Consider the following 16,836-nt stretch of genomic DNA (forward strand, 5'->3'; position numbering starts at 1 on the left):
GAAGGAAAATGACAAGGTAGATGTGATGTCCTGGGAGAGTAGTGAGGGGAAAAGTGACTATGAAATAAGAACAAGTTTTGGAGGATTAAGAAAACTGAATGACAAGAGGATTAAGATTCTTGACTATGGAACTAGGCAATGGTGAGATAAAAAGTGTGACCCACCTTTGAGTGTGGTTGAGATAGAGTCAAAGTAAAGTCACAAGAGTTAACAAGATTAAAGAATTTAGAACAAGATTAAGTCCTTGATGTACCACCAAAGTGTATATATGCTGAATTGTCCTAACACAAAGACAGGGGTTAGATTGTACAACAACCACATTTTGTGTTAGGTAATGAAGTCCTTGTAAATGAAGAGAGAGTGATCTGAGATCAAATAAATAAACTCTAGATAGAGTGAAACATTCTGATAAAATTAAAGTAAAAAAATGAGAGGTTGATGAATAGTGATAGCAGGGGAAGTCAAAAAGTAGCAAAAGGGAGCAAAAAACAAGCCAAATATTCATTCTCCTGGACTAGTGTGTGTTAGGGGTGTTTGACTGGTAATATATCCAGTATAGACAATGGTATCTAAGGATCATGTTTTTTGATCCAAGAGCTCTGAAAATCACTCTATCCATTTGGTTTTTCCCATTTATATTTTTAGGCTTTTTTTGGGGGGTGGTGGTGTATAGACTGGGATCTTGATTCAAGGAATATTCTGGTGCTTGATGCAATTAACACAATATCAAATCCAAATGGGAACATAATTTCATCATCTACCAGGGATACCTATTCCATTTGGACTCTGAAGAATGTATCCTCCAAGAATTAGAATATTTATCTGGTGAGTATATATATCTTCTCTTTACTGTCTTACCAGATAATAGTAATCAAATTATTGATGGAGATGCATCTTTTAAGAAATCTTGTTTTATACCATATTGATAGAAATCCATTTGCTAAGTTTTGTTCTGTTATGGCCTAGTAAAATGCCCCCCCCCAATTAAATAATAAATTCAGTAGAACCTAGCATCCTTCACACCATTCAATCAATTAGTGAGCATTTATGAAGTACCGTTTTTGTGCTAGACACTGCCCTAAGCACTGGGGATTCAAAGAGACAAAAGACAGGTCTTGCACTCCTTGATATTACAATCTACTGGGAGAGACACTACAAATAAATGCATACAAAGTAAGATACATACATATATGGAAGTATATACATACATATATGTGTTTACATAATACATTTGTGATATATAGGAAATAAGTAATAGATGAAGACACTAGAACTTTCAGAGGGTTTGGGGAAGGTTTCTGGTAAAAGGTGGGACTTTAGTTGAAACTTAAAGGAAACCAGGGAGGTCAGTAGTTAATGGAGAGCATTCCAAGAATGGAGAACGAGATAGAATGCTCTCAGAATACTGGGTGTCTGAAGATGGAGTCTGCTACATAAATTTGCCTTTCATCATCTTATATTTCAAGCAGGGCTATCCACAATTCATGCATATATTATCTGCATGCAGATTTTAGGGATGAAAAAGTCGGCAAGTAGGGTTGTTAGTTATGGATGGCCTATTGATGACATTTTTAAAAATAATATAATATTGCCAGTCTCCTCACTAACTATTCTCAAATTTCAGTTACTTTGAAAATCAATTCTTCAATATTGCACCCAATATGAATTTCTTCCCTTTGTGCATGTTGTGGTTTAGATGCCTCCTTTAACTTTAATGTCATTTTCTTTTCCTCATAAAGCACACTGAGCTGCTAAGCTCCTTTATCACTCTTGAAAATTATAGACATGTAAACATATCTGTTCCAATCTTGACCATTTTTCTCCTTCCACTTTTATCTATCAATACTCTTGGGAGGTTCTGGTTTGGCAGAAAAGTTTGTGGAGCTCTTTCCTATTTTGTGTAGTTGAAACTGCTCTTATACCATCCTCCTGCATTATGTTGTGCAAAAGAGCTCATATTTGAAACCTTCTTTATACATGGGGCTAAATTAATGCAATCTTTTCTGTACACATGGCTCCCTATTTTCTCTTCTCATTTGCTAAAGCAGCCTGTTGAGACGGTAGTGGCAAAATAGCTGCACAGCTTGCAGAACACAGATGAACCACAGAATCTATTTTTAAAAATTAACATTTGTGTCAAAAATATTATATCCCACTAAACTCCAACCCTACTGTGAACTATTTATAAGAGCTCAATTACAACTGCTTGCTCTGAGAACAGTTGAGAATACATTTAAAAATTAATACTTAGTATTGTACATTAACATTCTGATTAGCCACTTATAACACTAATATGCAACATGGGTAACACTTCTGAGACAATTCTTGGAGAATGATCTTTAAAAACAATATTTATGTTTTCTTATTTCATACATATTTCTATATTATTGCCTTTTCTAGCTAAATACCAGAAATCTAAATAATATACCATAGAACAGCATTATATGTACACAGCTGCTACATGAAAAATCTGAATTTCCCTTGTTACAATGGAACACAAAGTGAACAGCATCAGTAACCTAAATATATTTGTTCTCTTAAAGGCCTAGTCTTTAAGACAGATTCTTATGCTTTATAAGTAAAAGGCATTGCTTAACTAGTTAGAATTGTTTATTAAATATTCTATCATGCTAATCCCAGTCAATAAGCACTAATAACTTTATCATATTGAATATAGAATATCAAACAATGGAGCTGCAATGTAATGGTCAAAGGAATACTGGTCATTTGGAAATTCATACTAGGTCAAATTATTTCAAGTTTCATCTCTTAAGTTTCTTGCTTATAAGGCATTTTGTCAATTTTATTTCTCTAAAGTAAGGTTTTTTAATGCAGGCTGGGCTGTAAATTTGATACTCATCAGCAAATTCTATTTCGAAAACGATTCATCTGATATATCATTCTGATCTCTCAAGTATGCCTAGTTGGTAGAGTGGGTAAGGCAAACACCTCATCCCCAGGTAAGGCAAAAAAAGAAACAGCTGTGGTCAGCAGCCCTAAAGAGGATGCCAGACTTCTTGCCCAGGTGAAGTTGTTTTCAGGGAGAAGTTGATCCTAACATTTTCAGCCTTTGAGATGAGTTTTCATTCACTATATCATGTTGGGAGAGGCAGAGAAAAAAGGGCCCTTAACATAGCTTCATCATTGAGATTGGCTATTATTATTGTTCCCCCTATCCTTTTTTTTCCCATTAATGTTAGTGGAGGGGGGCTATGATTTGATTGAGTATTGGGTTGCTGAACTCTCTGAGGCACATGTTCTTATAGTACTCTGGAAGTACTATTTGTGATGAAGTCAACTTCTCCACTAGGTGAGGAGGCTTAGAAGTCTAATTAGTAGGAAGCAAAGTGAAAGACCTGTTAATTATTATCTCGAAATCATTATCTAGAAATCACTACTATTTCTGACTGAGGCTTTAAAAGTTTTCAGTCAATACAAGATTCCATCTGGAATCTAATTAACAATGAACTTTGTCATATAGAGTAAGAGAAATGTCATACATATCTTCAGTGATGACAAGTCAATTTCCCAGTGTTCCAAACTAGGAAGATTCTTTCCTTCTCCCCTTTTCTAATTTTGCATCTGTATTACCTGGAACAGCCTCTATTTGCATGGATTCAAACATGTTCTCATTGCCAAGATGAGCAAATATTATAGGCGTCAAAGGTGATGGAAATATCACTAACATTAGACTTTAAGTTTAAAAGGTTGAAGGAGATTTGTACATCTGGAGTCAGAATGGTGACTAACTACATGGAGATACAGGAATAGAAATTATTGGACAAGTGAGTGAATAACAGCCCTCAGGCTCCTTGAGGACAAGGGCAATGCCTTATTCATTTCTATTTACCCCTGGGTATATAGAGTATAGCACTTGGAATAAAACAAAGTCTAAGATGTGTGTGGAATTGTTTATTGATGAATATTTATTTTCCTTTTATTTCTCCAGTGAAGGAGAGGTAGGAGTGAGATAAAACAAATATTTGCTAATGGAGAAAAAATTAACAAAAAGAAAAAACATTGATAAAATATTATTTAAAAATATATTCATAGCCTAACAATGTCTTCCTTAAGTTCCCTTCTAGAAAAGCACAAAGTTCACTCTCTCTCTCTCTCTCTCTCTCTCTCTCTCTCTCTCTCTCTCTCTCTCTCTCTGACCGGTTACAACATGCATCCTGACCATAATAATGAACCCCTATTTTAGATCTTCATGTTAAAGTATTTTCCCCTTTTACGAGCACATATGCCTTTTAGCAAGAAGAAGGCAAAGTTCATATTTTTTTCTACAGATACCACTGAAATTTATGATTTATCTCTCTTGGAAAGTCTCTCTGCCAGTCTACCTTTAATCATTTTCTTTTGCAGGTCCCAAGGGCACACTCTTATCCACAGGCTATGTAGGAGATGAAACTGAAGCCACTGTTCAGGTAAAAATGTGTGTGTTTCTCATTTTAGAGAAGCACACCCTAGCACTTTTATTTTTATTCTTCATCTTCTTTAGCATTAGTAGCAATAAAATCTTTCTATCAGAGATTTTGCTGTATCTATTCCAAATTCACCTATATTTAGTGTCAAAATACAGCATGTTCTTGGTATTTTTATGAAAAGTAGTCTTCCTTTTTAGAGGGAGGGACAGTTCAAAACAATGAGATGGTTTCAGAAAGAAGTTTCTGGGATCAAACACATTCTTTTAATACAAAATGTCATCAGCAGCTTCCTTTATTTTTTATGCTGAATAGTTAATGTACTCCTCAATTATTTCTTAGTCTTATTATTATAGTATTGTAATCTCCCTTATTCTGATTTTTCTTCCCTGTAAACTATTAAAGACCTTCTTTTGATAAAAATTACATATTTTCATAAGAAATTATAATGTGGAAAGCCAATATATTATAAAGATAAGAGCACTGGCCTTGGAATTAGAAAATCCACAGTATTCCTGCCTTTAACACATACTGGTTATGTGATCTCAAATAAATTACTTAACTCTTTCAAGGCTCTAGTCAACTCCAACAGACTAAAGTTTGGAGAGCAGTTGCAGATCTGCACTGGCATTTCCAATAGCAATGAAAATACATTTCTTATCAAAAAATGATAACTCATTTTCCTCTATATTGTATTATTGTGTAATATTGCTAAAGTACTTTCCTTAAAACAACCTTGTTGCTGTAGCATTAGTAATAGTATTGCAGTATATAGTATTATTGCAATAATATTCATCTCCTTTTATAGATGAGGAAACTGAGGTTTGAAAAAGGAAAGGAACTTTTAACAGGTAAATGTCAATGTCCTGATATAAACCCAAGTCTTGTGATTTGAATTTTAGCACTATTTTCACTGTTCCACAATCTCTCTCAAATCCTACTTTTTAATACAACCCAATTAATTAAAAATAAAGCAAAAAAATTACTCATTTTAAGATAGAAGTTTAAAAAGACAGTAGCTAGAATATTTATAAATTTATTTATTTTTAAATTTAAATTTATTTATTTTAAGTTTTAACAATTATTTATTTAAGATAGTCCCTAAGGGAAATGTTTGTATAAAAATCTGGTACATAATCTAGCAATAGTCTCTTGTCCACAAATGTGCTTTCTCACTCTTTTACCTTTAGTTATATTCAGCAAGGAGTATACTCTTTCCTCCTCACCTACTCTTTAGGATCCACCTCAAATTTCACCTCCTCATTTACGTCTCATCAAATCCAACACTAATTCTTTGACACCTCTAAGCAAGTCACTTAATGTTTCTGAGCCTCAATATTCTGATCCATAAAATGAGATGGTTGAAGTAGACAGACTCTTAAGTTATCTTCTAGTTCTTGATCTATGTAATCCTATAATCCTCATATCCTGGAAATCTTTGTTCCTCCTTGAGCAGAATGGAAGCTCCATGAGGATATGAGTTTTTTGGTAGTTATTACTGCATCTTTCTCAGGGCTTGGCACAGCACTTGCATTGTATATATTTGTTGGACTTATTTGCCAAAAATCAAAGTAATTATAGTGGAAGGGAGGAGAAGAAGCATTAATGCAGATGCAGCTCTGTTCTATCTCCCAGGACATAAGAAGGACTTAAAATTTTTTTTAAATTAATTGAATTTGTCCCATTCACCTCTGCTTGTTGGGGGTTAGCAATGGTGTGGAGAAAAAAGCACAAAATATGGAGTCAGAAGATCTGAACTTTATGGCCTCCTTTAATCTCATAGTTTAGTTGGAAAGAAAGGCAGACATAGATGAAAAATGAATATCAATACAAATGTGAAATAATACTGCATCATAACATGAGATGTCAAAAGGCAGTACCCAAATAATGGTCAGGTAAAAAGTAGAGACAGTGACTGCTATTAATTTCCAGAAGAGAGAAATCACTTTGAGACAGGGTTACATGGGAAAGTTTCCTGGAGGAAGTAAGATTTGATTTAACCACAGAGTTTGGGTAGGATTTAGTCACATCAAGAGGGAAGAAGATATTTCATTAGGGGGGAGGGACATAGAGCTGTCATCAGCAGTTTGGCTAAAGGAGAGGTTTTCTATACAGAAGTAGTAGAACATAATTCTAGATAGGTAGATTAGGACTAGACAGTACTTGAATCTTGAATCTGAATATCATTTGAACTTTATTCTGTATACATTGGGGAATCATTGAACATCTCTGAGTAGGAGAGTCACAGGATGAAAGGGGATCCTAAGCACTGCTTTAATTTCTGTTGGTTTTCACTTTTATCATACTCTCTGAAAACATCTTCACTTCTATTTTATTCTATCCCATTATCTAACACATCTTAAAAAGTCTCTTGCTTCCTTTGCTATACTAGGTCACATCTCTCCCCAACTTGAAAGAACATTTCCTTTTTCAGATTTTTTTTTTAGGATGTACTTCTTTATCATTTTCCTTAACAATAGTCAGTGAAGTACTGAATACTGACAAAAAGTCCATGATTAATGTTTTCTTATTACTTATATGAGCATGCCCTTTTTGAAGGCTGTATAGAGGATTTTTTTAAAATTGGTTTTATTTTAAAGTTATTTTTAATTTAGGTTTAATTTAGTTTAGGAAATTTAGGAAAAATAGCTACCTTTTAATTTCTATACTACTATTATTATGTTTTTTTATATCAGGGACAAGTTCCATTTCTCTTCTTTCTTTTGATCCCAGTTGGATAGTGTGGTGTCATAATATAGCATTACTTAATACCAACAGCTGTACTTTAATGAAGACAATGATGCATTAATTAATATAATGTTGAGGATTAAGTGATAGCTAGAATATTCCCATTCTATTTTGCAAGAAAACTAAGTAAGAACAGTCTTCAAATTCCACAGATGAGACAAGTCTTTTTCTAAACTAATCCCTTTAACCCTTGCCCTTTAGAATCACTTTAGAAAAACTATTTTTGTTTGGTCTTGCTTTTGTTGACCCAGAGCTCTATTTTGGAGTAAGGAACTCCCCTCCATCCAAATAATACTAACAAATTATCTACACTTTAAAGTGTTGCTTGAGAGGTAAAGTGTCTTGCAGATGTCAGAAAGAAGACTTGAACCCAGTATATTCTGATTCCAAGAATAGCCCTTCTCTTCTTTAGGCTATCTCCTGGAACTTTTAAAAAAACAGAGTGACTTGAGAGATGACTACTGATTCAGCCAAAAATTGATTATTAGAAAAATCCAGATTCTTGGATATTCTAAACATTTCTCAACAATCAAATCACTAAAATTCATGCCAAAATAAATTGGTTTTTTTAAAACATAAATCTATGCCAACTAAAACTATGAGTTGAGAATTAGTCATTTCAAAATGTTTAAATTTTCAACCTCCAGATTCAAGAGAATAATAATTTCATTTTGGGGTCTATAATTATACTTAATGATATTTTGCCATGTGCTGAATAATCATTCCAAACAGTCAGAATCTGACATATTTTTTCCAACCATTTATTCTTTTTTAGCTAAGTAAAAACTATATCCTGTTCACCAATCCCTAACTGATTGTGATACATTTTCAAGTCTGAATAGAACCCTATATGTATATGGAGTCATATGTTCATCAGGGTGTCTTAGTCTTCAAACCAGCATCTGAGACACAGTCCCTACTGTGCTTGCCTCTCATAGCTGCAAGCAGTCCTATTTATCTTACTTGGCAGTTAGGGCTATTTAAAGGGACATCTTTGCTGTTTCCTCTGGTTTTTCCTGCTCTCATTTCTTTTTTTTTAAGAGTCACTGAATTAGAAGGGGCCTTAGAGGCAATACAATCCCACCTTTATCAGAATAGAAATTCTTTCCACAAAATCCCTGACAAAACATATTGTTTGTAATCCTCCTTCATCAAACAGAATGATCTTTTTAAACAATCTCCAATTAATAGCAGCCTATTATATTTTTTCTCTAAATGTAAGATGTTGGTTCTTACTAAATTTTTTTTTGGGGGGGATAGTAGGGTGGGAATGGAGTAGTGCTCCTAGTTCTATTTTTGGGATCAAGTCAAATCAAGTCAACTCCAATACCTCTTCTAACTCTTGCATCTGCAGGCTAAATATTGCTAGTTCATTTCACATCCTAGAGTTTGAGTCCCCATTCCATTATCACAAGTGGCAGAATAGAATTATTGTCTCCTATATTATAAGCTCCAAGAGCACAGAGATTGCGTCTTATATCAAGTTTCTATCTTTCTCAGAGCCTAGCACACAATGCTGTATACATAAAATGTGCTTAATAAATTTTTTCTGAATAATTTTGTGAATGAAAGATAGCTTATAGTAAATTCTTGAAGAATGTGGTTTTTTTTTCCTCCCCACTTGAAATAGAAGGAAAGAATTTTTCCCTCATGGAAGATATTGTTCTATTTCTAAACTGGAAACTGCTTAATTTGAATACAATGATATCCTTAGCAAGGAGGAACTTACTCTTCATAATAGGCTAATAGCATGGAACTAATAGCAATTTGCTTAAATGTTTTTAATAACATTGTTTTCAGAACAGATTAATTTTTTTGCTATCATTTTAAAAACAAAAACAACTATGAGCTCCTGTTTTTTTTTTCATTTCTTTTTATTCTCAATACTTGGTACAGAGCTGGCACATGGTAAGTGCTCACTGATAATAAGATTTAAAAATACTTACCCTTTCTAGGGTGAATGTCCTAACCACATATTCAGCAAGTGGTTCCATTTCTACACAAGTTACTTTGAAGTCACCATAAACTTCAGTATCATCAGGCCAATATTTATAGCACTTAACCTAGATGACAAATTGAGATAACATGTTAAAGAATGTAAAAATGAAGACATGAAGGGCATATTACATCAAATGAGAAGCTTGGATACAGTCAGGAATCTTATGATCTGAGGTTTCATTTCTGATCAAGTGTCAATCAAAGATGACTAATTAGAAGGCTGTAAATCATCTGAAATCAGTAACACCATCACATCAATTAGATTACAATGCCAGTTACATTCATGACTGGCAGACTTGGTAGAGCAAATGGATGACATTCAACTTTTGAAGTGCAATCAATGAAATGCTCAGAGATCAAAGAGAAATGTCTTAACCACTGATTTTTTTTCTTCTTTTTTTTAAAGGTTTTTTGCAAGGCAAATGGGATTAAGTGACTTGCCCAAGGCCACACAGCTAGGTAATTATTAAGTGTCTGAGGCCGGATTTGAACTCAGGTACTCCTGACTCCAGGGGCCAGTACTCTATCCACTGCGCCATCCAGCCGCCCCTTAACCACTAATTTTTTAATATGAAGGACTAATTTTAAGACTACTGCCTACCATCTTAAGAACATAACAGCAACACTTTCTATTGTGAATAGCTTTTCTGTTTTTACTTATAATTAAATGTCAACTAAGTTAAATGGATCTGTTATATATCTTCACTTTTTCTGTACTTTTCCAAAATTCATCAATGGCTTCTATGTTGAAAAATCCAGTGACTACCTTTCGTCTTCATCCATCCACCTCAGCTTCCCTGGAGCATTAACCATGACCATGCCCTGCTTTTTCAGCTTTAGAGATACCACATTCTTCTATTTCACCTCCTTCTCTCCAACTGCTCCTTTTCACTCTTCTTTGATGGTTTTTCTACCTCTCCTTCACTTTTTTTTTTTTTTAGGTTTTTTGCAAGGCAAATGGTGTTAAGTGGCTTGCCCAAGGCCACATAGCTCGGTAATTATTAAGTGTCTCAGATCTGAACCCAGGTACTCCTGACTCCAGGGCCAGTGCTTTATCCACTGCGCCACCTAACTGCCCCCTCTCCTTCACTTTCAAGGCTGTGTGTACCCAAATGTCTGTATTCTTAATTTTTTCTCCTTTTCCTGTTCATTGTCTTAAGGGAGTCAAAACAAGGCTGAATATCTTTGTCTCTAAACTTGCATATGACAACCATTTATGATGACAGTTACATCATTACCTCAATTTCTCATATTTGAAATCTTAACTTTGACTTTTTCCCCTTTTCCTCACTTTTCTTATGTAAATTCTACAATATCAACATCTCTTTCTTTATGCAAGCTTCCAACATTGTATCTATAAAGGGACCTTATTTTGAATTGAATTGCTAGAAAATTTTAAAAAATTGCTTACTCGGCCAACTTCAACTAAATTTGTAACCATTACAATGCAAGCTGATTGCTCCTGCCAGATCATCCTCCAGAAATCATATACTGTCTCATGCACTGGACCTAAAAAAACAAAGCAATCAATCAATCAATCAAGAAGCATTTATTAGGTGCTTGCTATGTGTCAGTCATGCTAAATGCTGGAAATAATAAGAAAAAGAAGTTCTTTCCCTCAAAGAGTTTCCATTCTATTAGAGAAAACAGCATAAACATAAAATAGTATTCCCAAGATAAACAGAGATTTGATGGAAGGCAGAGTTAAAGGAGGTAGCACAAGGAGCTTGGTGGACTAGGAAAGAATTACTGAAGGAGGTGTTATTTGAGTTGCTTGAAGGAAGCTAGGAATTCTAAAAGGCAGGGATTAGAAGGACAACATTTTAGATGAAAAGACCCAGATATGGAAGATGGAGCAACATGTATGAGCAAACAAACTGACCAGTACATCTGGACTAAAGAATCCAGAGGAATAAGTAATGTGTTAAAAGCCTGGAAATGTGGGAAGGTCCCAGTTATTAAGAATTTTAAATACCAAATGGAATAATTTATATTTGATGATAAAAGAAATAGGAAGGCTTTCAAATTTACAGAATGGGGATGGGGTAGACCTATGAAAGATGGTCTGCAGTAGGGTAGAGAGCTGAATTAAAAATGCTTTGGAATAGACACATCTATGAAAAATGGATTGCAGTGGGTTAGAGAGCTGAATTTTAAAAAAAAGAGTTCACACTCTGGAATAAGGGTTCAGATATGAAAAAAACAACAGAAAAATATCTCATCAAAAGCAATTAAGACATATAGAACAAATTATCAGGAGTTGGCATTTAAGTTCACTTTGGGTCATCTTTAAGCATTAAAAAACAAAACAACAACAAAAACTGCTACTATATCTATCTGTCAGTTCTTTAGATATCATTGTTTCCCATGGTACTTTTATTGTTTTTGCATTAGGTCCACGCATTTTCAAATCATCATGAAAAATGTATACTTTCCACTGACAATGAAACAGCCCATAATGCTAATTGAATAGATGCCCATTATTCACAAACAATGCCCATTTGGGGGCTAATGAAGATGCACTCTTGCTGATAAATGTTCACTCCCTGCAAACACATTGTTGTGATGTAGTGCACTTAAAACAGTAAAACTCAAATGCTGTTCATCACCATTGACCTTTCCAACTTTAAAATGATGCACAATTAAACTAAATTACTCCTGGAGATATGTGAAAATACTTAGGATATGACCTCTGACAAAGCAGTAAACATTAGATTAGAGCCACCTGCTTCTATTTTCCCTGAGACAGATGTGCAGTTTTTCCCCCTTTAGATAATCAGTGTTCAATTTGGATAGGAAATTTAAACTCCTCCCTGCTTCTACCTCAGACATTTTCATTCTTTTTTTGTGCCACAATAGTAAGATTTCTCTATCTCTTCCCTTCCTCTCTAGGAAGAATTTAAGTCATCAATATTCCTTTAGGCACTTTGTCTATCTCCAATTTTGCCTTGTCCAAAAATGTAAGAAGAAATTTTAATATCTCATTATAACAATATTGGTCCTGGCCACTAACAAACTCTGCAGACAAACTGTTTCAAGAAGGCAGTCACCTTATTTAGGTGTAGGCCAGTTTCAGTTCTCCTTTACTAAGCGGGGGGGGGGGGGGGGGGGGGGGGGGGGGGGGGGGGGGGGGGAATCAGTGGTTCTTTTTTTTCCACTGAATTTCTTGACTAGGCACTCTATGTAATCCAACACACAGAGGACCAAACTCTGTACTGAAAATTCGGTGCTTCTTTTTACTATCTGATACATCTATTATAGTGAAGGATTTTAGTTTAAGGATAAGGATTAAGATTAAGATAAGATTAAGCATAAGGATTTTAGTTTACCTTGAGTTGCAATATAGTGACTTGGCCTCTGATATCCCTAAAAGAGCAAAACAAAGAGGTTATCATTGTGTAATGTTAACAAAAATAAAAGAATGAAAGTATAAGAAGTTATAGAAAACCCCTTATTAAGGTTAAATAATAAAATGCCCAGAAATGAGTAGTGAACTTTTATGGTTCACTTTTCAAACTACATATATATTTTATCTGAAAAGCAAATATATAAACATATGATTAGAATAACAAAGTAATCACAGTATGCTATTTTTATGACCCCAATACACTTCATTTTAGTTCATTAAAAAAGTCCTTTTATCTTGGACTTTATATTCCATCAAAGAGTTTTATGCCTTCCCATTGGTCTGTGGTCACACATCCAACAATAATGGTGTACAAAGATCTAAGTTCTTATTTTATTAGCCCAAAATACATCACAGTGAATTACAAATGGACAAAGACATATTAGAACCATAAAATAATAATTGAACATTTCAATGTTAGAGCTGGACAATGCATGTGTTCATAGAATTAACATCTTGTTATATTTTGAAACAACCATTTTCCAGAAATGTGATCATAAGCTTTACCAACTGAATTTGTGCATGTTTATTAACTTACTTTATACACACAGACACACACAATTATAAACATGCACACATATGGAAGATTTAAAAAAACAACAAATAACCCTCAACCAGAACAAAAACTTTCATTTTTTTTGAATGTGTACATATTTTCACATTCTCTCAGGTGAAACATTTGATTTTTTAAAAAACATATTGCAGTGTTAAAAGATAGCTTCCTAACTGTTCTGACATTGGACAATCCTTGAAAACAAATTCAAAATTCATTTTATCACTAAGTGTGGTGGTGGTATGGTTTGAATTTGCTGTGTTTGAAGCACAGAGGCTTTATTAGAGAGCTAACCTCATGATAGAGAGAGAGCATAATTTTTTTTATATCTGGATGTGTGTATCTCAATGTAACTAACCAGCTTGGATAACTTGGCAAAGGCTAAGTCTCTAATGAAACTCTATGGGAAGATCTTTGGGATACAAAATTTAATGAATATGAACATAAAATATTTAAAGAGGAACAATCAATATTTTCATTTTTTAAAGCTTTTTTATTTGGAGTCATCTTATCTCATGATCCTACCTATTTCAGTAGACTTATTTTTATTTATAATAAATAAATAAAAAGGAAAATATAATAAATATGTATGGTAATTACTGGATCTATGATAAAATGACTGTACAGTTTAGTATTTGGTATCAAAAAGGCTTACATTTGAGAAGAATTCTAATTTAAGTATCAGAATGCTCTCATTATGATATCCTCACTTGTAATACATTCTTCTGGGGTAACTGTTGAAAATGGTATTATAATAAGATTCACCTTGAATTAAAATGCTAAATAAGGGGGAAGATATTAAAATATTGACCAATTGGGGGTACTTTTTAAAAAAAGTTTATTGTATTAAAAAAAATCTTTTGTTAGATAAATGTACCATGATGGACTTGTGACTATGTTACAATAGTGAGAAATAATAGAACACAGAGAAGAAAGTCAAATGTATATTTACACCCAATATATTTATGAAATTCAACCTTAATTATTTTAGCAATAGGTAGCAATAATTTTAATAAAAAAATTCAGTTCAAGCAAGTAAATTATCAAATTTGACAGAAGTATAAACCAAATTCTAACTAATGAATTTTTCAAATAGTTTATTGAAATTAGCATGCTCATCTTCAGCTGTGATACTTTACTTTGAAATGTATTATATACATATATACACACACATATTTATGGGGTGTAAATTGGGCAAACATGTCATTTCAAAAGATTATCAACCCACATTTTGAGATGATTTCTTAATGTTTAGAATCCTAACATCTTTACAAATAGATTGCAATCCGATTTTCATTTCCTTTCACAATAATTTTGCTATTGAATTTTTTTAATGTATACTCACTTATTGCTATAATTCTGTAAAGCTAAAAGACAATAAGAAAATCTGTGCCACACCTAATTGGTCAGTATGGTTGAGCATCTAAGTTTAAGTTAATAAACTGACTGCCAGAAACGTTACTTTTTCAAAAACCACCACCACACTCCACAAACGAATTTCCCCACCCATTTTGTAAAGCAGAAATAGTATGTGAAACAAGAAGTTTCAGCATTACTAATACACATCATACCATCCAGCTTCTCACATAGAGTTTGGGGAAAGGGTTTGGGGAAAAAAAGCTAGAAACAAAAAACCATCAAGAAATAAAACTCAAATACTGATAAGGTGAAACATTTTTACCTTTCTCCCCCCACTAGAAATAGCCAAGAAGGGGAAGAAGCTAAACTACCTTTATTTTTTTACACAAGGAACAGAAGTCACAGACAAAAAAAGAAAGAACAGATATATATTTTATCATATGATGTTAATTGGGTGAAGCATGCAGAGATAAACTAGTAATAGGCATTAGTAAGAACTGTAATTAAGAGTAGATAAAAGTCAATATTTAAAATAGGGTGCTGTTATTTACATATAGTGGTACTTACATCCCTGTACAGCCAAATCTACAGCCCAAACCAAAGTCAGGTGTGAAAGAAAGCACAACAACGTCAGTGAGTACTAGGACGTAGAACAAGGAAAAGTGTACAGTTTGTTCTTTATTTTTAAAAGCTATCAATCAATTTATAGGTAGAACATGCAAAAAAAGATTCATATATAGAAGTCAACAAAGTTGTAATAATAAATATAATATAAGACTTACATCATATAGTTGGCATTAATATAATCTGAAGAAGGATCATCCTCGACAGGCTGTAAAATGACTCTGGAGTGGTCATCTGAAAATTTAAAATAATAAAGGCTATTAAAATTTTATGAGCTTCTAAGAGTATATAGACTTAAGGATATCAATGTGAGAGCAGAATTACACAAAGAAGACTCCTATGGAAGTCAGTCTCCTTGGATAATGAATTTTTTGATGAATAGAATCATATGCCTTTGAGGTAGGGTGGTATATTAAGCACACTGCACTTATGAGCCAAACGACTTGGCTCTACCTCTTTTTTTAGTGATGTGACTATGGAAAATTCATTTAACCACTATATAGCTGAGTCTTTTCTCCTAGAAATGAAGAAATAAGTATTCGACTCTCAAAGTTATTGTAAGGATAAATATGAATTGATGTTTTGTGTTGGGTCCCAAAAAGTCTTAGTGCCATTTTGAATTGTTCTTAAAATGGTACCAAGACCTTTGGGACATCTTGTATTTAGGAACTGACAGGCAGCTAAGTGGTATAGGAGGTAAAGTGTTTTAATTATAGTCAGGAATACTTGAGTTTTAAACCTGCCTCAGACATCTACTGGCTGGCTATGTAATTCTAGAGAAGTTACTTAACTCTTCTTCTGTTCTTTATCTGAAAATCTATAATATCACCATTTTTTACAAGGTGGTTTGTGAAGATCAAATCAAATTATATAAAGTATTTTTCAATTTTAAAGCTGAATATAAGTATTGGCTGTGATTGTCATTATGAGAACTCTCTGAATGTGTTTACAGATTTAATGCTTCATTAGCTACTTTTCAAATTGTCTTAGGAGGCAGCCAGATGGCTCAGTAAAGAGAGCACTGGGCCTGAAGTCAGGAAGACCTGACTTTACATCAGGTCTCAAACATTCACTAGTTGCCTGACTCTGAACAAGTCACATAATTACTATTTGCCTTAAAAGACTGGAGAAGGAAATGGCAAATCACTCTAGTAATTTTGCTAAGAAACCCCCACCTGGGGTCATGGTCAGACAAAACTGAATGAATAGCACCAAATTTACTTAACTATGATGCAATCTAATATAGTCTATTTTTAATCTGAACTGGAGGAGAAAGGATTAAATATCAAGATGTCTACCTTAAAGTCAATTTTCTAGATGTAGTTAATAGGAACTTGCTATGTCATGAATTTATTTATTTTAGTTATAGTTAGTAACTAGGAAACCACTGCATTCATAAAATTGTAGTTGCATCAATCCTCATGTGGCCACTATAGACACTTATACAAATCTCTTCACTGCAAATAAGCAAGAGATGTGAAGAGAGAACTTCTAATTCTGGCTCATAATCCCATATAAATGTTACAGGAGTCTAAATTTTGAAGCTTTTAGCAACCTGGTTTAAATTGTTTTTAAATGAGAATAGGGTGCTCTAGGTTAATTAAAAGCTGTGTTGCATCTTTGCCTCAGCTAACTTTCCCACTTTCTCTATGGTTTCAAATGATAATCACTGTATTCTTCCTACATTTAAATGCAAGATATTGAAACTCAAAAACCAAGATAAG

The 16,836-nt window shown here is 33.6% G+C and overlaps 1 protein-coding gene across 1 annotated transcript in view; it reads right to left on the reverse strand.

The window, feature by feature from the left end:
* Positions 1 to 16,836, reverse strand: part of LOC141489375 (receptor-type tyrosine-protein phosphatase kappa-like) — a 45,137-nt gene that overhangs the window by 28,043 nt on the left and 258 nt on the right. Inside the window, 5 exon segments of the mRNA XM_074190037.1 lie at positions 9,119 to 9,235; positions 10,582 to 10,679; positions 12,500 to 12,536; positions 14,701 to 14,749; positions 15,271 to 15,346. Coding sequence (XP_074046138.1) covers positions 9,119 to 9,235; positions 10,582 to 10,679; positions 12,500 to 12,536; positions 14,701 to 14,749; positions 15,271 to 15,346 — 377 coding nt within the window.

This window comes from Macrotis lagotis, chromosome 5 (genome assembly GCF_037893015.1).
Source record: "Macrotis lagotis isolate mMagLag1 chromosome 5, bilby.v1.9.chrom.fasta, whole genome shotgun sequence".
In the NCBI taxonomy this organism is placed as follows: domain Eukaryota; kingdom Metazoa; phylum Chordata; class Mammalia; order Peramelemorphia; family Peramelidae; genus Macrotis; species Macrotis lagotis.